Genomic DNA, 25,823 nt, shown 5'->3' with positions numbered 1-25,823 from the left:
CACGCGTTTGTATACATGAATATAATGTTTCATGGTTCTGTACATACACTTGTGCATACAAATTTCGTGTGTGAGGAGTTACTTCGAATACATTTTCTCTGACTGAGCAAAACAAAAATCAAATCACTTTCAAGAACACTTGATTTCATGCAGAATGCTCAATTGAGAAGGTGCTTTCACAGAGTACAAGGAAAGGTTACATTTTACTTCAAAGCAGAATAGCAGAATATGAGATTCACCCCCCCCCCCGCCCCACACACACACATACAAATTGAATCATAGAACTTAACCAATGAGCTATTTTCGTTATGTGAATATTTTCTTTCAAATCACAGTACATGTACAGCATATGAAACGTGAAAACTTAATTGCCTAATATAGGCCTTGATAAGAGAAATGGCAGACGATCAATGATCTTTGAATTTGCAACTATATGATATTCATGCTATGATAATCACTTGAATACCTTTTCGGGGAAAAAGGGAATGAAAAAAAAAAGTTTCGTGTGATTTCTGTCTAAGAGTATCGGTATTGTGGAGGTACAATCGAAAGCTTCTCACTCTTTTGCTGTTTTAACCCATTCCATTCGGGAACCTGGTAGCCTTTTTAGTATGAAAATGGTTAAATCATTCTAGTATTATTCATGTGATCAGTGCCAAAATCTATTTCCTCTGTGCATGCTATCTAAGGGCTCATTGTGTTCTACATAGTTTGAAAGTATTTATATAATCATGATTGTAATGTATTTTAGCATTCGGGTTACTCTCTAAAAAAATCGAGTGAAAATATTCACTCTTGAAGGAGTGAATACAAAAAAAAGGAGTGAATTTAGAGTGAAATTGGAGTGAATTCTGAGTGAAAATGCTCATTTTCACTCATTTTGGAGTGACCTCATGGATCACTCGAAGATTTAGGAGTGATCCCTGAGGTCACTCCAAAACGAGTGAAAATGATCACTCAAAATTCACTCCAATTTCACTCTAAATTCACTCTTTTTTGTATTTATTCCTTTAAGAGTGAATATTTTCACTCGATTTTTTTTAGAGAGTACGATTTTGCAAGTTTTTACCAAACAAACCATTCTAATAATAATAGTAATACTATAATATTACTAACAAGAGATTACTGCATTGTGATTTGCTTAGCGTTGATCAAAATTAATTTTCCTTCTATTAGAAGGAAAATTAATTTTGATCAACGCTAAGCAAATGCTAACTTATCAATGCTTAGGGATTTCATCATTCTTGTAATTTAGTAAAATGTTGTACCTGCATGATGTAAGAAGTTATGCAGACCATAATAGTACCATAAATTATAATTGCAGTATATCATAATGAACGAAAGGATTACAAAAACACACACACACCACACACACAAACTTACACACACACGTACACAAACCCAAAGAGCAATATACTCACACAAACACATCAACACACATGCACACAGTCACACACGCACACACATAAACATGCAGAAAACAGAACGAGGCCTAAGTTTATGACAAATAATGGATACGCCTATTGCTATCCGCCACGGGAGTAGTACCCGGCAGCACTAGACGAAGTAAGACTTTAGAGTGTGACGGGGGAACAATGAGAAGTTACACAGGCGGAGGTCACGGTAAATACGTGTTAGCTGAAACCCTTGGTACAGACCTCACCCACTATAGGATTTGTATTATGTACGTCACCAGCAGCTACTCCCATGATATACCTTTGACTAGAAAACCAGCTAATGTCCAGCTTTCTGCGACCGATTTCTCCCTGTATGACTTATATCTGGCTAAAATCTTAACGTTAGGTCTTACTCAATCTTCACCTGCTTTCAGCAACGAGGAAATACAATAATAATCTTGCCACCAGAACATATTGTGAAGTGAAAATTTGTGATACTCACTCCTATTTCCGCTGTTATGTCGTTGCTCTTAATTTCAGCATTAGATTGATTATGGAAAAAGAAAAACAAAAGATACAAGATGACTACAACATAATATAGGTTTTCCCGGCCAATTTCGCACTTTTGTCAGTCCATTTGATAAAAGGTTCATTCAATTTAGCGAAAATCCTCGTCACTGCACATTCTGTCATTCAAAATTGCAAGTTGGTCGTTCAATTTAGCATTTCGATCAATGAAATTTGCACATGTGCCATTCGAATTCGTAAAACGAGCATTCAAATTGGCACGTGCTCTTCAGTCATTCAAATTCGCCAACACTGGCCGGAAGGGGTATTTCAGTCATTCAATTTCGCGTATGGGCAGTCAAATTCCTAACTGCCTAACATGTTCATTCAAATTAACGTCATGTTATTTCTCTTTTGAAAAGGTGATAACATTTAAACGCGTATTTCTATGTGACTTTTTGTTTCATCCACGCACTGTTAAGCAGTAAAAGTATCATATTTTTTACCATACATAACTCGGGTTTGTTGTTCTGTAACGCCCCTTTTCTTTCATACATGTCATTTTAGGCCTACATGTACCAATACTAACTTCATCTTCTTACAGTCATGACAGCACAAATTAGATACAGACGTATTTCTCAAGAAGACAGAAAAAGAATTATAGAAACATTTGATGATCATAACCTTGACTTCCTAGAACTGGCCGACACACTCGGAATAAAGCACTCAACGGCCAGATAAGTTGTGGCCACATGATGCACTAAATCTTCGGACTGGAAGAATCACTAAGCACATTGAAGAAAAAAAAAAACCTGTTGCCAAAATCTTTCAAATAAGTACGAAAATATGAAATGTAATGACACTTGCAAAACAGTAACTGTGTTGACAAAAAAAAATAAAGAAAGAACCAAAGCATAAACATGTGTGCTAAATTGACTGCAAAAGATGTTAAATTGGATGCCCAAAAATGAATTTGAATGAACGAGTGCGGCATGTCCGTGATCACGTGACTATATCATTCTAAATTGAATGAACGAATAACGAAATGGTGCTAGTTTTACGAATTTCAATTGAAAAAGTGTTAATTAGAATGACGCTAAAGGTAATTTGAATGCTCCAAAATGAATTTGAATGAAGAGATCATAAAATTGAACTACCGAACATGTCATCTACGCTAAATTTTGCTAAATTGAATGCAGCAATTAGGAATTGGACTGACACAAGTGCGAAATTGGCCGGGAAAACCTATAATATGGCTTTACCGCCATCGTAAATTGCTCAAAACTCGAAGCTAGACTGGTATGTGTGTGTGTGTGTGTGTGTGTGTGTGTGTTTGTCTATCTGTCTGGCTCTCTCCCTCTCTGTACCTTCACTCACTATCTTTTATACACGTATCCCCCTCTCCCCTTCTCTCTCTCGATCTCCACGTCTCTCTCTTTTGCCCTTTTCTTTTCCTTTTCCTATAATATCTATCGCACATTATAGCATACGTCATACTTCAAAACGTGTAAGAGTTTGAATTAATCATTTCATTTTATTAGCTGATTTCCCATTGCTCAATTGCCCTCCACTGCCCAATCAGAAATATACACGGTATGTATATCGTATTATTATTATTATTGTTATTACTATTATTATTATTATCATTATTATTATTATTGCTACTACTACTACTACTACTACTACTTGTACATTTTTGTACTACTGCTACTATTTCACTGATGTAGGCCTATATGACTGACCAGGTGATCATATCAATGGAAACACCTTTTATGGACTACAAAAACTTCTGTTTTCCTTGGACTGTTTACATTAGGCTGACTTCAATAACCGTGTACCTATTTTTGTCCAACACCAAGAAATGATAAAAGGACCAAATCGTGCCTTGTTCCGCCCACTGTATAAAATATTTCGGGGATACTGGTTGTTTCCCATTAAAGGCCTTGAACCACGTGGTGTTGCAAATGTTATACTTTATATCGTGTGTATCGCGGGGATAACGTTTGAAACCTTGTCGAGAGCGGGCAGGGCATATTTTGTAAGCTTGTTTTCCTGCTAAATATCGTTTACGAATCGCAAAGAACTTTGTGTTGTCGGTTCTAAGCGTATATCAGTGTAATGATATTATACAAAATAGAAATGTTCAATTACTGTATAGCGTACATCGCGAAATCTTCTATAGTTGCAAGTTTACTCAGGTCCATTTTAAACCACTCCATAGCTGCATTCCGTGACTTTATGGCATTGAAGAAATGTTTATATATATATATATATATATATATATATATATATATATATATAATTCACATTTCTTTGTTTTTAACATAGGGTCTTACAGGGCAACTAGATTTGTGGACATATAAATGGTGAACAAACTCAAGTTCACAAATAGTCAAGAAATGTATTCCATTACGCATATAGTGCACACAATGGAAATAAAAATAGAAATCATGAATATTGTATATGAATATTGTCAATATGAATTCCTGCCATCAAGTCCCTCGAGACCACCAAAGTGACATGCGGTGTAAGAGTACATCGTTAGTGGTAACGTTGTAATTGTGAACACAATCTTTATTGCACTATGTGTCAGGCAATATTGGTTATAAAGCTGGAGGCAAAATCATAATGAACTACACGTTATTTTATCTTTCTCATTTTACTCTGGGTCATCTGACATTTTCCAAATGATTATGTGAGAGAAGGAGAAAATACACTAAGTAGACGGTTGGGGGGGGGGAGGGGGAGGGGGGGGGGGGGGAGAGAAACCCACACAAGCAAACACTTCATTATTGATGGAAATGCTGACATTATTGTGGAAATTGTAATTACGTCGTCAGCAAGGCGTGCAAGAATAGCTGTGATGAAATGATGTGCAAGTCTGTGCTTAACTGCCAACATCATTATAATCTGTGAACTTTTAGCTGAATCATTATGTACATGTCATACATCAAACACGAGGTGATGTATTGGACCTTATTTGTGTCGTGCGAGTTTAATATAGGCTTTAACACGATATTAGCTTTAAATACAAACTTAAAGGTGCAGTTTACCATTGGAGCAATGATTTAAAAAAGTTCGAGTTATCACATTTGATGCATATGTGTAGGTCAGTTGTATCACAAAACATTCTATCATCAAAAAATCGCAATAAATCCTAAAATGCAAGGAGATATCGCTATTTTTTTTTATAAACCAAAACTATAAACAGTTTATTCGAGAAAAAAATATCATAACTATTGCTCACATGTTGTATATTTAACAGTAGTTAACACTAATTATACTGATAAACATTGTTTTTTACATTAGTTGTTTCTATCCCTAACTCACATTTCAGAACTATTTTGAAGCACTAAAGTTGGGTTTTTGTTTTATCCGCAGAGGATGGGTTAATAGGTGTGTGTGTGTGTGTGTGTGTGTGTGTGTATGTGTGTGTGTGTGTGAGGTGCAGCTATGAAGACTCCTCTCTTACAAAACAAGAACAAGAACGAGAACAAGAACAAGAACAAGAACAACAAGAACAAGAACAACAACAACAATAATAATAATAATAACACTAACAACAATAACAACAATAACAACAACAGTAGCAACAACAGCTGCAGCAGCAACAACAAAAAATAGTTTTCCTACTTGTGGTTCAATGCGCTTCAATAAGTTACCCCTGCCTGTTCAGACAATGTGTTCATTACTCCATTACATTATACTCACCTCATGATCTTAGTTTGCAAGCATGTCGATTGGAATGTCTTTGTTTTTTTTTTCTCTGTCACTAATATATTTCGTTGATTTACATAATATACTAGTCGGTACACGTTGTTGCATACGCGAGTTTACACTCTCTGTGAATGTAAGTTGTAAAATGCATTTCGAGAAACTTTGCTTCTTGTTTTGTTGTTGTTGTTCTTAACGTCTATGTATGTACACTGTAAACAGAGTTTCCTTGCAAAGGGTCCGCTGGATATTGGCAGAATGTCTTCGTTAAAAGACGCTGTGAATTATGATAAAATTTTCTCTCTTTTTCTATATAATGTCAGATGCCTTTAGCCAACGGATTGGGTGTGTTGTGATCAACCTGTGATACTTTTTTTTTGTTGATAGCTATCAAGTACTGCTGTATTGCCGTAATGTTGCTCAAGCATGAAAGCAGTGCACTATTATTATAATTATGTTATGACCCAAGGCTGAGTTGAAAAATCAGTTGATTTCATGCCAGTCGCAATGAGGTATTGTATCAATTCCCATTGTGTCGTATTTGTACATTCTTGTATTGCATACAGGGGGTTGAAAATGTATGTGTGTGGTTGTGTTCCTATTTGATTACTTTCGATGTACTCTTTATGCTCTAATTAATGTATGCATAATGTGTGTAATAGTGTATAATCTATTGAAGACTGTTTGTGTATGTGCTAAATGGGAAATAGAATATCATCAATGTATGTTATTGGAAACAATTGAAATAATAATGATGATGATGGTGGTGGTGGTGATAATGATGATGATAATAATGATAACAATAACAATAGTAATACAATTCCCAAATCGATAATGGTAATAATGATAATGTCTTATCTATCTAGGAAAGCCTTTTTAGGGTTCAAATTTGCTTTCCCTCTTTTTTTTTTCTTTTTTTTTTTCAGCGGGGCTGCAATGATTATTACAAGTACTCATTTTTAGCCCTGGGAGGACATCGAGCCCGTCGTATTACCAACGGTTACATGTATGACCATTGTGCTTATATTTGTCTTTCAACGAAGGAATGACGAAGCAAAAATCAGCCCTCTATACTGAATCCAGTTTTCTAGTCACATGACTATTGGTGACATTCATGACTATTGGTGACATTCTGGTATGTGTATTTCCAACGGTATCAAAAAGAAAACAGCAGCAACAACAACAACACGCTTACAATAATTTGTCCATGAGTCCGCTTGGGCGCGACTTAGAACGTAAAAACCAATATAAGTACGCGCATGAACGCAATATTCTGGTACATGATTATGACAAAACAAACAAACAAACAAACAAACAAACAAACAAACAAACAAATAAACAAACAAGCACGTATACAATACATATATATATATATATATATATATATATATATATATTATATATATAACGTACGTATACTTTTTTTTTCAATAACCATAATAATGTACCAGAATTGTCCAAACTGAAAACAGAATGAAATACATATAATTTGGTCTAACATCAATTATCAAGTACAAAAAAACAACAACAACAAGTAACATGAAATGCCTATTTGCCGGTTGCCTTCTGGATTAAGCAGGAGACACAAGGCAGAGATAAAAAAGAACTTTCTACCAAAATCGTGTCACAGTACCATAAAAATATGTCACACAATAATTATAATTACATTAACCATAATACAAAAACACTATTGCGATATTAACCAAAACAAAAAATAATATACAATATCTTACTCAAACGAAGTAGAAAGAGATATAATTTTGATTCTAAAACTTGCATTTCTATCTTATTTATGCAATTTTCTGTCATCATTCTGTTTTCCTCGTCCCTCTCCCTCTTACCATAACTCTCCATCACTCTCTTCTTTCTTCCTCCACACTTGTATTTATACCCCTCAGATTCTTAAACTCAGCCCCTTAGTTCTCTCCTTATTCTCCACAACCTCTAACTTCCTTAATTTATAAATTTATATATATATATATATATATATATATATATATATATGTATATATATATATATATACATATAATATTTATAATAGGGAAAGTCTTCCTTATGCCCCCACCACTTATTTTACTATGATCTACACCACCCTATCCCTGTTGGCTTATACGCACGGATTTACGCACATTGCAGCTGGTGGGGTAAACGTTGGGGAACATACAGGGAGACTAGCCGAATATAGGCCTACTTAGATAAATACAGTGTACATCGTACACGGATGTGTATAACGTTAAGATCGTCAGCATTAGAATACAAACATAAGATCTGCCTATCTTGCCATTTTTTTCACTCATTGCACTGGTACAATTGCAGTTTGAATACCACAGCACCATTAAGAACCATGGCACCAAGAATCATAGTGCCATGGCACCAATTGAACCATAGTACGATACGACATGGCGCCAAGAACCACTGCGGTGCAGATACCGGCCGTAGTCACGGAAGTGGAGTACTATAGTCGGGAGTACCGGTGACACTTTAATCGCAAGATGATTCAAGAATAGATGAATAAATGAATGAATGACTGAAAATCAAAAGGGAAAACCAGGAAAATAATATTCGTGTGCTAGTGCTTACTACCTAGGAGGTAAATGAGTGCAAGAGAAGAAGTAGAAGTAGCATCAGAAAGAGTAGGAGTAGAAACCTAACATGAAGGGGAAAAAAGCTGATCGACTTTACCTGTCCAGTTACCCTCTGTTCCGATTCCGGGTCCACACAGTCCGGTGATGGAAGAGATTTACGCCGCTCACCAAATAAATGCAGTAAAACGCATTATTTCCTGGAAAACACACCAGAATGTAACACCCGATGGTGACGGTACGTTTTCCTGCCGGGAGTTAATGGTTGCCAAGGAACTCTGGACACGTATAAAAATGGTTACATTTTGACAATCTGTTATGCGTCTCAGGTGCTAGATAACAAGTAACTCTGTGCACGGGACTACAGCTGATACCAACAGTTTTAAATAAACACTCCAGTGAGCTCACACTTTACAAAGCTGTACAACAGTAGTGCGCTGACTCACGCACACACAGACAGACACGGATGTAAGGTCTGTAAAATCCACCTTTACGGTTTACCCATCCAAGCATAATCTTTTCTATGACGTGCGTTCGGGTGCTACTTTTTTTCTTTTCCTTTAAGAGGGCTGGGTCCAAAGTGCTCATCTATTGCGAGAGATGCAGATCTTTTGATTGTCTTGTAGACTTAAATTATAGCAGACGAGAGAGGGAGAGGGGGGGGGGAGGGGGGAGGGGGGGGTGAGGAGAACAGAGAGAGAAAGGAAACACAGTGATTCAGAGTATAAAGAGAGTATCAAAAGGGTTTACTACCTGAGCGTTGCACTGAATTTCTTAATGAGGTCATTCCTTTTTGTATCCCTGCCTCGTGTCGTCACAAGTACCCGACATCAAAACTTTGAATATTATTTATTGCATATTCTGTAAGATAATACTTACACTCAGTATGCCTGCAAAGAACATGCTTTATCAATCATGCCCAGGGAATTTCACAACAGAAGTGATAATTCTTTCAGCAAAAAGTTGCCACCTCTAAATTTCACGGCATGTCAATATTAACATAGATATTAACGATATAAAACGGAACTGGTAAAAGTTATGTTTAGTCCGGAAGAATTTTACCAAATAAAGTGCAACTTTTAGAGAGAAGTAGGATCTCAGGAAATGTGTTACTGGTTTAAAGATGAATATCAGATTTAACAATCATAAGGCTTTAAAAAACGCTTGTAACCGAAACAACAATCGGTAATGGGCAACATGATGCTCTAAATGAAAAGTATGTCGTCTTTTTCCTTATGCTAATCCCCCCCAAAAAGGGAAAGATGAAAATCATTAGATTTAATACCAAAAACAATGGGAATGATTTTATCACGTTTTGATTAAAAGTTTCCAAATATTTCACACAAGGTAGATGAATTTCAATTCTGAAAATGAAAAAAGCTTTCTCTTGTGGAAGAGGGCAATTATATCCCCCCTCCCGACCCTGGCCTGCACCGCTCGATTGCTGTGCCACTCACTTGCTTGTTTCCCCCGATGCTAACATAATTGTATATTCCCTCCCCAGTAAAGAAATGATACAAAAATAAATGAATAAATAAAAGCAAAGGAAGAGTTTGTTCACAAAAACCGATAAGTCCATATTTGCCAAATGGAGATATTTGCGATTAAAGGTCAAAAAAAAAATAAGGAGAGTAATAAGAACAATTTTGCTTCTTTTGACCATAACTTCAAAAATGTAGCTTTATATTTAGTGACCAGTATATCATTCAGAAGGTATTATTTTGTTTTTTACGACAAAGACCGTACTTCAAAATCTTCAAAAATGGACTTATCGGTTTTTGCAAACAAACTCTTCAAATGATACAAAAATAAATAAATAAATAAAAGCAAATAATGATAATGATGATAGTACATTAATAGTAATAGTAATGATGATAATAATGATGATGATGATAATGATAATGATGATAACAATGATGATGATAATAATAATAATATTGATAATAATAATGATAATAATAATGATAATAATAATAATAATAATAATAATAACAATATTAATAATAATAATAATATTTCATGCGTTTTTCCATACTCACAATATGTCGTTATGCTTACACATAAATATGGTAACCTGACTCTTGCAAGGCAAAAACCTAGCCATTAGAAATGAACTTAATATCTTTTTTGACGTCCACATTTCCATCAAACTACATTGAAAAGTGTACTTTTCATGAAGATTTAGTGAAAATCTCCTTATATTTTATTTATCATTATTATTATTATGGGTCAGAGTGAAGGAGGTAGCCATGTCTTCGTTTGTCTATAGCGCTAACTGTTATTTCTTTTTTGCTGTACGTATGTGTGTGTGTGGTGTGTGTGTGTGTGTGTGTGTGTGTGTGTGTGATATTTTCTGTTCCGAATCAGATGTTGGCAGCGATGAACAAGATGAACATTATCACTGTTATTTTACGTTTTCTGTGTCGTCCTGAGACTGTCTCACTCGTTGTCTATTATTTTTTTTTATTGCGCCCTCTGCCGGCCTGCCGCGTTTTCAAAATTGAAGAGCCTTTGCGTTCACACGCACACACAACCACACACGCACACACACACACACACACACACACACACTTTTCTTATATTTCTTTATTCGGATTTCGTTCAATTTCATATCCCAAAATTCACGTTCACAGAAACAAAAACAAAACATTATGCAAAGACAAACTGCATTATACACAAACATTGTACAAAATGATGTCAATCTTACATTATACAATACAAAGACAAAATGCAGTATACACAAACATTGTGCAAACTAATGTCAGTCTTACAGTGTGACTCTTTTTTTAATCAAAGAAACGAAATCCTTTTTTTTTCTTTTTTTAACACACACTCAGTATTCTCGCCAAATGCCCGCCAAAGGAGGACATGATAGTTTGCTCAAGGCAACTGGGCATATTCCATTACTTGTTTCTCGAAAGAAAAAAAAAATCGAGGCCATTTGCGAGAACACACACGCACACGCACACAAACACAAACACACACACACACACACAAACAAACACAACATTCGTAATTTTTTATTACGTTTATTAATTACTATTCATTATATCAATCTTGATTTGTTTATTCATACTTTAACAAAAGGAATGTGAGTCAATGTATTCGCAACTGCATAAGTGTTCGTCCTTTCTCTCAAACCTGTGGTTTCCTACAAAAACGCCCAATAAAAATAGCAGATTGAATTTTAGAGTAGTAATTCATGCATTTACTTATCTAGATAATAATTTATACATGATATTCTTGTGCACTACTCGACCAAGGAACGGTATAATCCTATTAAAACAATTCTATGGTAAATTAATGATTGACACGCTTCTCACTCTGATGACGCCGAATGTGATTGTCGACTGTATCAAACCATTTTGATTACTTCATGTCCTATCAAAACTGAACAAAACATTATCTGCTCACATAACTTGTGCATCCTCCACGTCTCTATCGGAGGTATTAGGGAGCTTTAGATTTTAGACGCGCGGACGTTCAAAAGGGGGAAAAAAAAAACATGGTCTGAGCCTGCGCAGTAACTTGACGTGCGCTACTGCGCAGGCTCAGACCATGTTTTTTTCCCTTTGAACGTCCGCGCGTCTAAAATCTAAAGCTCCCTAGTATGATAATGACGCTACTGCCGAAGTTATCGTTCATCATTTTGCTGGGTTTTTTTTTTTGGTACGAATATTATTTACAGACTTATTCTAAGACCCGTACATTGTTTTTGAGAGCTGCTGTAATTCTAATGTACATTTCATCTCCAAGCACTGACCCAGTCAACGACTGGGCGCATGGAGGACTTCATCTTTGCAAAATGAATGAATGAATTAACAAATAAACGAATAAGCAATGGAAAATAAATAATAATCATAATACATTGCATTCATCTTAATTGTAAAGTTGTTACTCGTATTTAACTATAGCTATTTTGTTGATGAAATTTCGATATTCTTTAACACTACCTGATTTCACAGATAATTACAATCATGTACTGAAGTCAAGCAGCTGGTACACGTGATGTGTCTTTGTTGTTGTTGTTGTTGCTGCTGTTTGTCTGCATTTCATTACATAGTCCGGTATCTTTTATTCCCCTTAATCTATACGATTATTTAACTTTGGCATAGAAACTGTAACTGTATTTATGTGGCCCTTCAAAAAAAGAAGAAGAAGAATATAATCTAATAAAAAAACGAAAAACATTAAAAAGAGATGAAACACTTAACTCAAGTCTTTCTCAATTTAACTTCCTGGAAGAGATATCCTAAGAAATTATTCTCGCAGGCTGGAAGAGTAGGTGTTTTGGTGTCATAACCTCGAGTCGAACTCGGCCCGAAGCTCCCGCACCAATTCTTTCTTCTCGTCTTCTGGGAGAAAACTAGCTCGGGCTGCATTCATTGTCTGGTACAGAAAATGAAGAAATAAAAAAGACACTTGCAACTAAAAAGGAACCATCTATCAAGAACTATTTCAGATCAGTAAGTATTAAAAAGGGCCTATTAGTATTGACGAATTTCCTTTCATCAGCTGTACATTGCAATCGTCCTGTGGAACTTATTCACTGTGCACTTGTCGTCGCCATGTCGGGCGGGCCTGGGCGGGCTTTCGGACTGCCAAGAGTTATTTTGTCCTATTTTCGAAATGGAGTTGAATAATTATGATAATGAATAATACTCTTTTCTGTACTACGGAGGGGGGCTGTCATAATCAGCTGCTTTTGGAGGTCTCTGCCAAACCATTTTTTGGTTGGGTATATACAGTCATGTTTGCATTAGTGGGTATCCTCGTATGTACGACCCTTTATATTATCTTTGCTAGTCAGGAGTTATTTGAATATTTGATGAAAAAAACATGAAAAACACAGATAAGTGTTTAGATTATTTGTACCAAAGAAATGGCTTTGTGTTGAAGTAATAATTATGTATTTCATCCATCCTCTGTACAATTATGTTGCTTCGAGAAATCAATAAATTCTATCATTTGAAAAAAAAAAGTATTAAAAAGGAGGGAAATTATTGTTGATAATGTCAATGAGGTCATCATGGGGTCACGTATTCAGATTCATATGGTAGGATCGAGTGACATGACGTAATTATTTCCGATGCTTATCTTTCTTTCTTTTTGAAGGGTCTGTCCCAGACGAGGCCGATACTTCCGAAAAACTGGAGAGCCCTTTTAGAAGTTATTAATTATCCAGATTTTGGAGCAACCACCGCTAGATGGGGAGACAACTACAGTTCGGGCTCCTGTTTCAGAAAACATATTTTCAGTAACAACTACCACATTTCTATATGAAAACATTGCTCTCAGCCAATCAGATGCAAGGATTTCAGTAGCTTATAAAAACTATCGTAACTAAAACTTGTTATTGATAACAAGTCTTATGAAACGGGGCCCGGGACGCCACGTATGAAAGCGTTAGAGAAAATGAAGAGATCAATGACACTAAATTTCATCTTTTTGTTTGTTTTGGGTTTTTTTTTAAAGTACATATTCCTCGACTTGGTTTTGACATTATACATGATTAAGGGAAATATCAATTCCCCCATACTTTCTGAAAGAGGCAAGTCAAGTCCTCTTAAGTGCTAGAAAATCGAAAATATGTTGACTTTCCTGCCTAGTTTCATTTTTTTTCCATGCATGACGTCACAGACTGGCAGCATCAAAACTTTGAGATATTCTCAATTTTCTAAAAAATTGTTATATATTATATTCCTCAAGCTTTCACTGATGTATTCTACTAATGTTGCTGCCTTCCCTCAATGTACATAACTTGGGTTTCATTCTCCTTTTGCGGGATTTGCAGGACATGCGACAAACAAGACAGGTGGGCTGGCTAGTGTGTGCGCCCTCTTTTGACTTCTAACATAAAGTGATACTCGGGTTCAGAGATTTCAGTATTCTACAATGTCTCCATTATTAATCATTGATCTAGCTGGCAGGAATGTTAAACTCAGTTCTATAGGGGGAGGAGTCCTCTGGGGGAGTTGTCCTGATACGGTTAAACTCACCATGTCCGCTAACTGGCGATCTGTCATGCCGAAGTGGTCTCGGGCAATCTGGTATTCGCACGTCATCGTGTTGCAGAAAATGGTGGGATCGTCCGTGTTCAGGCCCATGTTTAGACCGTCTTTAAAAAATCTGCGGTGGTAAGAGGCGTGAAATTGTCATCACCTCTAGACTTTACGAATACAATTGCAAGAAGATTACGCAGCACTCATGTTATGGCTATCACAAGAAGAAGAAAAGAAAAAGAAAAAAAAAAGAAGAAGAAGAAGAAGAAGAAGAAGAAGAAGAAGAAGAAAAGAAGAAGAGGAAGAAGAAAAAGATTTAATTTAACAGTAATTTGTAGGGAACCGGTAAAAACAAGTAATATAACACGCAACACTCAAGATACAAAGACTTACTTCATCGTGCAGTGATCTTCTAGACTCCCTGACCAGGCCCCTGTTTGAATACTCGATGTCGGGCAAAGCTCCAGGTGAATGAACTTTTCACGAACCATCTAGAGTTACATCAAAACGAAATCAATGTTACACTCATTCATTGCTTTTGTGGTCCAAATTGACATCCCCCGGCCGCCCCCTCATTGTTTGATTGTGACGTGCACAGACATTACAGTATCACTTCGGTCATACCATTCAGAATATATCATTATACCGACTGTGAGAGCTATCACTAAAAACGGAAGGTGCCTGAAGAATATGAGACATTATAATCCCGAAGATTCGACAATTCAGTTTATACATCAAAAGATTAGAATATGACATATTGTATACAAGTGACATGTGTGAAATGGTTTTGCCCCTTTACAGCAGAGAACTCTGAAATTTCCTGATAGGTAAGCAAGCCAAATCCTTTATTATTTCTACTATTAATTAATTCATTATTCTTTTTGTTTCAATCGTACGAAGTTACCCATCACCTCATAGACGTCGCGATTTTCGGTTATCCGATAACCGTGTCCTATCCGTTCGGCTCCAAGTTCTTCGATGGCGAAACGCACGTTGTCAGCTGGTCCTAGCTCTCCGGCATGAACTGTACGGTGGATGCCGAGTTCCCGTGCTATCTGACGTCAAACAGACATAGAGAATGTCACTAGATAGGCAATAAGGACGTATGAAACATTCCTATGCAATGTATTACCAGCAAATTTCCACTTACAGTACTTTTTGCTACATCATGTTTAACAGTGATTACCTTTTATCAGCACTTCAAAACTTTGTTCACAAACTATGGATACTCGCTGCTAATTGCCTTTTGAAGGTCGGACATAATCAACAGTACAGATCCGCTGCATCTACATGCGTTTAACACTAAAAAAGGAGAGCTAAACTCTTTTATTTTTTAATCCAATCAGAACCTACTAATGTATGTAGTACATTTCAATTTTGCATGCCCATAATGTCCATAATATACTGTCCCAATATGTGAAGAGTTTTATCGCAAAACGAGCTAAATCTATTCTTTTTAAGTTGAGATATTTGTGATTAAAGCTGCTAAAAACAAAGAAAATAAAAAGAAAATACATGATATCTTTAATCGTAGAACTTCTAGAATATTCCTTGTTATGTTACAAGTAAGGTATTATTGCTCTATCTGATGATGGACTTACTTTGAAATGTTTAATAATGTTGCTTTGCTTATTTTGCAATAAAACTCTTCATAAATTAATAATTCATAGTCTTTAAAATCGTGAAATAACCAATGTTATTTCGTCATTCCGAGTAATCTTCTTTTATGATGTTTGAATGTGTGTTTTGCTCCTGACAATAAAGGCCTATAACTTTGGAAATGTTTTCATATTCAAATTGCATAATTATGCACAGAGTAAAATCAAACAACTATAATTGAATAACAGAAAAGGATAGTTATGGAATTAAAAGTTTTGACACATTTTCCCACACCAGTAAAATCAGTCGCCACCATAGTGTGCACCAGCTGCTTCGATGGTGTCCTCACCTCGCTGTATTTTTGAATGGTTTACAGAAATGAAAAGAAGGAAAAATCACTTTTTGGGGGGTGTCGATAGCTTAGCAGCTATACAGCGCCACCAATGTTTAAACAGCAACATTGCTAGATCATTAGAGCAGTATTACTCTGCACGGCTTTGACGTGAAGGATGTTATTTTGATGACTTGATTTCTTGTTTTCGAAAGGACTTAAGTGATTGAGGAGCTGCTGCATTCTGAGCAGTGATTTGTATAACCGTGTTGCTGCTGCCAACATCACTGTTAAAAACATGACAATTTGTAGGATTTCTACTTTCCGTGAATCTTCTTCTATCTCTCTGTCGTCTGTTTGCATTCTCTCTGAAATGATAAGGTCGGTTCAAACATGAAGTAGTACTTAACTTGGAGACACTCTTTTGCAAAATTACGCCCTTTTACAAGATGTGATTCACTCCGCCTTATAAGAATCAACAAGATGCCACGCTTATTGAAACAGTTGTTTATTCGTTTGTTTGCGCTTTGTTGTTGTTTTTTTGTTTGTTACTGAAACGACATTTGCTCCAGCGACAATTGCTCCAGTCTTCAAGGATTTAATGTTAGGGTTGTGATATCATTTTAAGTTTAGTTTGATGGGACGATTATGATCAGGGTTAGGATTATATTTGTGGGTAGAATTTATGTTTGGCTTAAAGGTGTGCATAAATTATATTTCATGGGAGCAATTGTCGCAAATTGGAACAAATTTTGATGTCAAGGAACGGTTTTTGTTACCCTGTAGGCGTCGTCATGTTCTCTGGCCCACGGTGCATTCTCGTCCCCTGCTAGATCGATTCCCACCACTGTTGTTTATTCGTTTGTTTGCGCTTTGTTGTTGTTTTTTTTGTTTGTTACTGAAACGACATTTGCTCCAGCGACAATTGCTCCAGTCTTCAAGGATTTAATGTTAGGGTTGTGATATCATTTTAAGTTTAGTTTGATGGGACGATTATGATCAGGGTTAGGATTACATTTGTGGGTAGAATTTATGTTTGGCTTAAAGGTGTGCATAAATTATATTTCATGGGAGCAATTGTCGCAAATTGGAACAAATTTTGATGTCAAGGAACGGTTTTTGTTACCCTGTAGGCGTCGTCATGTTCTCTGGCCCACGGTGCATTCTCGTCCCCTGCTAGATCGATTCCCACCACTGTGTCATTGAAGAATTCTTTACTCAGCTCTATTACCTCCTGAGAGTATTCTGTGCGAAGAACATATTGGTTTCGAAGGAACATTAGTCTTGTTAAGTTCATGTCAAGTATATGATTATTAAAATGTTTATCATCTTATTTTGAGAACTATTTTACAGCATTATCAATTTTTTGATATCATCAAAACACGTTTTCCAAACTATTGACGATTTTTTGCAAAAAGAAGTGAAAGATGCATAAACAAGAATGTAAAAAAAACAACAAACAAACGCACGCTGTCTTTTTTGTTCTTGTCTGAGGAAGTATGCGTCTCTATAATTAACAAGTTATTTTGCCGCTCATTGCTGGCAAACATTTATCAAAAAAGCACCAGTAATTCGGGTTGATATCAATTCTTTTCCCTAAACGTGTATATTCATATGGGTTACTTTACATTTGTATCGAGACATAGTATCCATTTCTCTCCCTTTATATCAACATTTCTGTTACATTACCAGAGCAAAACACAAATCTCTGGTACAAAAGCTTTTACCTTCTCTTGCTTTTTTGGTTTGAATTTCCCCATTCAAGTTCCCTTTTAGTAAAATGCGACGTTTTAATTGCAAAACCTATTTTAGACAGGGGGATACTGATCAATTTGTAATGCTTTAGTCATTAGCTTACCTGGAAAAGCCCTGATCATGCACAAGATTGTGCGACCTTTCACCCCGTAGTCCCGGCACCCCCTGCGAATCCCATCATTCACCGCGACGACGACGTCCCGCGGCGATACTGTGACGTCATCACCGGAGGACCTGCTGGGGGAGGCGAGAAAGTGCGGACAGTAGCGAGCCTCGAAGTACCTCACGCCCTCACGCGCCTGATCCTCGCAAAGCTCGTAGGCTACTTGGCTGATGACATCTTGGTCTCCTCTGAAATAATAATGACAATGATAAAAACAACAACACCGTAGATTTCTTTTTACGTGATATTAAGAGCAATACAGAAATCTGCACACTGAGCCGTACGCTAGTCTGCAAACATAGTCCCTCACGACCATTAAGACGTGTTGTGCACGCAATTGTTCTCAATTATTATCAACACTATGCAAGCCATATTAATTACCTGTCCATAGATGTGTGATTAAATTTGTGCACATTGTACTCGTTGGTACAGAAGGGGTTAACAGAAGTATCCATAGGGCTACATGGATAATACAAGGTCCACAGAAAGCCCAATCTCCGGTGTCCATAACTTCTGCATTGTAGTACTGAGGGAAAAATGGCGTCATCCTACAAGTCATTCGGCAGTTATGGTATGTTGCCACAATACCTGCAATTTTCTACCTGCTGTGAAAGAATGCATGTCTGGAACAACTCGCCAAGCTGTTAGCATGGTTAGAGCGATGTCAGACGTTCATGTCACACAAGAGTTCCGCTTGAAAATTACAGCCCCTCAGCGGGCATATATAAGCTAACCTTTCTCCTCACAGCGGTCTCTTAAATAGAACGACCGACCGAAATAGGCCATTCAGTATAGCCTGCCCAACTGGTGTCAATGTGCATGCGGCCCGGTACAGAAGAGTGAGCAACGGACTGCATGGCAAAGAGGCTTCGTATTTTGTACTACTCTTGGCTGCTTAATTCAATTTATTTCATTTATTCTTCCACAGAACATAACATGATACACGAAAATTACAAAATGAACTCTGACATTCAACCTACTCGCTATGAAAAACGGGCCGGGAGAGATAGAATATATCTGGTAAGTTGTAAGTAAAAAAAAAAAAGGAAATGCCTTATCTATTATACACTTTGACTATTGTAGGTGAAACCGCATTCACTTTTTGTGACAACATTTTACCTGCATGTTTAGTATCTTTCTGCACAGACAGCTAACAAATATACGTCAACCTACCGAATAATGGGTAAGATCAGGTCAAAATTTGACAGGAAAGTGGCGAAGTCTCGTCGTTTCTGATTGCGAAATGTTTCCACAAACTCTGGCAACGTCCTTCCAGGCAGTGGTATTCCTTTTTTCCTGTGATTACGAAAACAAGCACGGAAGGAATAAAAAAAGTTAACCAATACAAGGCAATGATGGGTCTCACAAAATGATACTGTTTACTCTGTATTTCAAATCAACCAAAAATGGTAACACAGATGTTCAAACAACAAGAATGTAAAACAAATCAAAACGTCAAATTTGGTTTAAGAAAACAAGAAAATCAACGTGCAGTCCACCCTTTGCCAGTCACTTTGTCAGTATCTTTTGGGTCTCCATAAATCTAAATACCAAACAACGGTACAATGCTACAGTGGTTCTGCAGTGGTGCTACAGTGCCAAAAGAGGGCTTACAGCGCAAAAGAAAACAACATCAAAAATCCGCTGTGAGTTTTCTCTTCTCACCTTATCTGCTGCCTCTAAAAGAGTTGTTTCATGACAAGCGGCGCCACGGAGGGGGCAACAATATCATTGCAAAATTTCTGAAATAATCCCCATGTCTAACATCGTCGTTGTTATTGCGTCCGTGCAGGGGTTGCTGTAGATCTTCTGGGCCAAGATTTGCAACAATGATAATCCTAGAAGATGTTAGTGATAAAGATTGAGGACGAACAAACCTTGCTATTCTCCACAGTGTCTCATGTCTGACGGCACCATCTATGTGAATGTGAAGCTGGACCTGTGGAATACAGAAAGCAAACGAACAGACAAACAAACTGATTAATTAGCATAAAGGTATCATAGTAGATAACCACTGTACTGTGACTCATCTTTTATCATAATGTGAAAGAAGTATTACATTGCGTATAAAAATAAATGTATAACCGAGGAACCGGGTCAATGGTTCTGGACCTGTGAACTAGAAATGCTGAATTCTATTTCTACCAAAGATGAATCTCCTTTACGAGATGATTCATCTCAAAATTATCCACCCCCCCCCCCCGTACAAATTTTCTGTCAGGTTATGCAGGGATGATCCATTGTTTACATGACCGGCGCAGCCGTGGGGCCGTGGGGGCTCGGGCCCCCACACTTTTTGTGCACCATACAAAGGAATACATAAGGTGTCATCACTTTGGGCCCCCACGCTTTTTTCAACCCGGAAGTACGTAAGTGGCACTAAAAAAAGAAATAGATCGAGATCTTGAAGTATGGCGGCGGTAAGGTTATATGTTTTGTCTGAAGACCTTTTTTTTATAACACCCGGAAATGGGAGGGGAGAGAATGAGCCGAGGACCTTTGTTTGTTTGTTTGTTTTTTTGCTTGTCAGCTGAAGAAACCCGGAAGTGGACGGGGAGAGATGAGCTGAGGACCTTTTTTTTTTTTTTTTTTTTTTTTTTTTTTTTGCTTGTTAGCTCATGAAACCCGGAAAACACTGAAAACACTGCGCCGGCCCTGGTTTATAAGAGCACCACTCGAAAGAACAGCCTGAACACTTTTAACGCTTTTTACATCATATGCACCTTTTACCGAATATGACCCTTCTATATCTTCATTAGATCAGATGAGGGAGATGGGGATTGTACAGCGCGAAGCATAATCTCCTTTTTCAAACATAATAGCTATACCTCCTTAGGCTCGTTGAATTGAATCTCTTGGCGTGTGATTCACAAAAATCTGTGTTCCTCATCAGAAACTTATCGGTCTGCTTTTCTCGTTTGTTTGCAATAGACGCAACCGTTTATGCAATCAATCCTGAAAAGCGAGGAATCTTTTAGGGCATATCCCTTGACGGAGAGGAAATATAGGGTAATGGATATGTCATGTCTTACATGATAAATCCATCATCATGATAATATGATATGAAACACATGCCATTCGTGTGAGTTGTGTTTTCCTTCTCATTCTTTTCACTAAAACTAAGGAGCTCCTTGATAAAACCATCATGCTAAAACCCTATATATCACGCTCACCAGCACATTATTCAATTTAAACCAAACTAAATGTCAGGTGGTTTATTCGAATTGACTTTTCACTGCTTTTATTTCGAATGACCTTTCGAATGACCATTTAACTGTCAATTTCTTCTTGTCCCGTAAGCTTTTTTTTTATAGAAATGAGCTATTTATCAATCTAACATTTCCATTCTCTTATATAAGATTACCGTTCCAAAAGTATTTTGTGTCTAAATCTTGAATAAGTTTTTTTTTTTTTTTGGTCGGGGAATTCTCATGAGAATTACCAAAGAGATTTGGATTTTAGCTAGTGTTGAGAGAGAGAGAAATAGACAAAAGTTTGATCAATCACGGAGAAGCTGGCTTACTACTACGCTAAATCAATTGCCACCGTTGAAAAGAACTGCATGCTGTAGGATTATAGCTTTAATGCTGGCTAAGAGCATCAGGTAATCATCAAAATTCAAGACATTATCACAAATGTTGATAGCATGATTCATTGTTCCAATAAACAGAGAGAAAAAAAATGTTTGCTTCTTTTTGACATTAAAAACTGACAATACTGAAACGGAGTGTTGATAATCATTGCAAAACGCGCGACTACAGTTTCCCCACGCCAGGCCCGCATCAGACGTAACGGCCGCGGTGGCGTTTCAGGGCCCCCTACGTGATCCGTGCGTTGCATGGATCCAACGAGAAAGCAATGTGAGAAATGCTATGCTGTGGTCTCAAGCGTGATGAGCATATCATTCTGCATATTGGCTATGCAGCTATTTTCGTCCAATCGGTAGTGCATTGATAGAGCGAGAGAGTCGCATTGCATTGCTTACATGCATCAAAGAAGTAAGACGTCTTCCTGCACTTGGACGTGTGTCTATATAGGTGAAATGCATGCAAGGACTAACTGTTCACGTTACGTGAGGCGAGTGCATGTTGCGTGGAAAGTAACACCTCGCTCAACACCCCCAGGCTTCTCGCACATCACGTTGCCTAGCAACCATCCAGTACCTATCCTTTCCGTTTCACACGGATAGGCATTTCAGCATCAGAGATCAAAACAATCTCTTGTAAGATACATAATTCTCTCTCCCTCTCTCCCTCTCCCTCTCTATCTGTGCCTTTGTTTGTCTTGTCGTTGATTTTGTCAAACAATGTATAAGTTAAGATAAAAAAGCGTATGAAAAGAGCTTGGTGTCCCGCTCAAAAAACACAAAATAAAAGTCTAATTCTACCCCTTTATCTCTCCCCCTCTCTGTCTGTATATGATTATGTTTATATATATATTCATATCATTTGATACATCATGATACAAGCTAATAAACATTATGAATATCAAATCTCAAAATATTATATAAATAATATCATTTAAAGTGTTCGTGATCAACATCGTTGAGTTTTGGTTTCTGCTATTTCCTCTCTTGAAGGCATACACTTGAGAATATTTTTTTCTTATTTTTTCATTTATCTTTAAAAGTATTTTTACTATACCAGACAAATATTTCTCCCCCCCCCCCGATCTCTTTCACACAATTGTACTGTCATGAGGTAAGTAGGCAAGAAGAAGGGAGTGCATAAAAAATGTACAACTTTTGAATGCAGTCAGTGAAATCATTGTTTACTCTAAAAATATGCTTGACTGGAACATATCATTGGGGGACATGATTTCCTTTCAGCATGTCAGCTTTTGTTGCTGCTGCATGAAGAACATGATTATGGCAGATGTATAACTGGCATTGCAATGAAACTTTTTATAGCAGTCCATGCTGGGTCTCTGTCTTCTTTGACAAATAGAGTACTCTTCTTTGATGCCTAGTTTCATTTTCAGCAGCCCATTGAATAAATCATCCTTAATTGCAGACAAATCTTCTCAAGAGCGAAAACATATTTCAATTCCTCTCATCAGGTGTGTATACATATTAATTCTATTTCATTTCTTGTGGGGGGGGGGGGGGGTAGTGAGATTAAACTTTACTGCATGTGGCTCTCAATGATTCAATGACTTTGTCGTACCGAGGATGTATTCTCTCTCAATTTAACGAGACCTCTCATATAACTGGAAATAAAATTTGATATTTGGAGGCGTAGCCTGAACTGCGGAACGCGGAAGTATATAAAACCTGAATCATAATTAACGCATCCTCTGTACGGATTGCGAAATTACTGTCTAATTGCCTGACCCAGGAGATTTCTACGTCATCCACTCACTCTATCGTGATATGGCCCTGAGCCAATTTTTCTCTTTTTCTTTCTCCTCAATACCTAATGCTTTACAAATAAAAAGATTCCGCTCACACACAAAAAAACTCCAATTCAGTTTTCTCTCAATTACTCACCGTACAGACATTGGTGATGTTTGTCGGTCAACGAAACCACGTCATGCTCTGCGCTGTCCATAATAGTTTATGCGCGTGGTATCATATACACAATGTTGTGATGTTTAGTATACTAGTACTCTGTAGAACGCTTGGGCAGAAATGTTTCACATCACATTGTGCATTTATTGTAGCATAAGACATGACGTGCATTGATTAACACTGTAAATAGTGAATGATCCTCATGGGTGCAATATTACAATACCATTATGTGCGTGAAATTGAGATAATTATGTACCCCATGTTAGTTGAATATTAGTTGAATGTAAAGATTATAAGGGTATAAAGTAAGAGAGTAAGACTCCACAGATATAAATTGTTGCTTTAACATACACATGTACAAGACTCGGTTGACAATTAAAGCAGTACTATACTTGACCTTAGTACTGTCCGCGAGTGCCACAATAATTATGCCTGACCCTGATGATAATATATGTAGGCATCCAGTGCGGTTTGACACAGTATAAGCAAATTCTGCATACCGTTTAGTTCGCATCGCTTACCAAGACGTAAGTAGCGCATTAGATAAAGTAGTATTTGCTCTTAGGATAGACCGTATTGACCCGAAACTGACAAAGGGAAATAAGCCGAACAATAAAAGGTTGCATGCAGTCTTTAAAGGGTGTGTACAGTTCTGGTTGAGGTGAGGATTTAGCTTTAAACGTTTTGCGAGATATTCAGAAACCACTCTATATGAGATGTCAAAGAGCATGCAATTCTACGGGGTATCAAAAGTTTACTTTGATGAAAATCGGTTTGCAAATGGCTGAGATATCAAAAAACAAGGTGAAACAAAGAGATCCTAATAAAAGGCGTGGCCTGTCGCCTTTTATTATTATCCCTTTTTTGGATATCTCAGCCATTTGAAAACCAATTTTCATCAAATAAACGTTGAATCCTTCTTAATATTACATGCTCTTTCATATTTCATAAGACGTTTAACTCTCGTTATCTCTCTTAGGAATGTTCAAAACATGAATGCCCACCTCAACCAGTACTGTACACTCCCTTTAAAATTTGATTACCTGTGTGAAGTCTAATCCCTATGCCTTCAGTACTGGAAGAAGAAAGAGTTGCCTATATCGTACGCTACCCTTGCAGCTACATAAGCAAAATAAGAGGTAGTTTCCCTTCCGTTTTAGAGTGACGAAGTGCCCAGCGGGATAACGTAATTAGACACGTTCTTACAGTGCATTGCAGTGCATAAGATGCATTCATTATGTGTACTGGTTTGGATATGCATGTGAGCTACATATTATATATATATGCACAGCAATTTACTGTATACATTATGGTTGAACGCGTTGATTATATGCGCTGATTTTATGTTACTCTAAACATTGAGGAATACATTTCATTATATAATATTATAGGAAATACAAAAACAAGTTTCCCCCTTGTCTTTTTTATTCCCCTGTATTTGTGTGTTTCTTTACTGTAAGCACACGTGTACTATACACCTGTATAGATAAAAACGCATGAGTACATTGTCCCTCCGTTACGTAATCGGCATTCCAAGCATACAAAAGCAGTGGCAGTAAAGGTCCGTTGATATGATGAGTTCATGAATAATGACTATACTGACATTGTAATCACGGCAAGATATGCCATACACCTATTTCGGATACCTAATTTTGGCACCATTAATAAGCGCAAAGCAAAGAACGGGTATTTCAGACAAACGTTTAGGCCTATAGCGTAGATTATCCGCACAAGTATGAATGATAAGTCTGCTGATTTCAGGCCCAAAATACATTCATAATCCCTACAATTTCGCGACGAACATAGATATATAATCTTTAAGAAGGCAGAATATTACATCAGAAATAGATGAGTTGATTTTAAAAGCTATTCAAGCTAGTCATGCACAGGCGAGGATGTGCGTTGCATTGCGTAATACAGTTATCTGGCATTGATAAGTATAGTGTATTGCATTACCTTCGGAAATATATCCTTCGTACACGGCGCTTTTGCTGCGTTGCGTTCACCCATAGAAGTACTCATGGGTCGTAGGAAATAATGTCTGTTCACGTTGAGTGGGGTGAAAGAGGAGCGTTGATTCACACGAACGAAGCCACGAGCACTTAATGCAATCAGTGACGATAATTTCCCGTTTATACCTCGCGCCATTTCACTCGCCTTCGAGTACTGTGGGAACCTACACAGCCATACATGGCTTTCATGTCGGAATTGATTATCGGGTAGTGCGCTCCAGTGAAAAGGTCGTTCCCATTTTTTGCCAGCC

General features: G+C 37.2%; 1 protein-coding gene across 1 annotated transcript; it reads right to left on the bottom strand.

The window, feature by feature from the left end:
- Positions 1-12,497: 12,497 nt before the first annotated feature.
- LOC139745560 (adenosine deaminase-like) lies at positions 12,498-25,609 on the bottom strand. Its single transcript, XM_071655954.1, has 9 exons — positions 25,517-25,609; positions 19,929-19,990; positions 19,225-19,347; positions 17,992-18,239; positions 17,260-17,378; positions 15,115-15,258; positions 14,597-14,694; positions 14,201-14,330; positions 12,498-12,590 (listed from the first exon to the last, which is right to left on the bottom strand). The coding sequence occupies exons 1-9, from the start codon at positions 25,580-25,582 to the stop codon at positions 12,498-12,500; spliced, it is 1,083 nt and encodes a 360-aa protein (XP_071512055.1). The 5' UTR covers positions 25,583-25,609.
- Between the last annotated feature and the right edge of the window lie 214 nt (positions 25,610-25,823).

The sequence above is a fragment of the Diadema antillarum genome, unplaced genomic scaffold (genome assembly GCF_040938485.1).
Source record: "Diadema antillarum isolate AM-2024a unplaced genomic scaffold, OU_Dant_1.0 seq00001275_RagTag, whole genome shotgun sequence".
Classification (NCBI taxonomy): Eukaryota; Metazoa; Echinodermata; class Echinoidea; order Diadematoida; family Diadematidae; genus Diadema; species Diadema antillarum.
The sequence above is the reverse complement of the archived record's forward strand: the minus strand, read 5'-3'. Positions and strand labels throughout refer to the sequence as shown.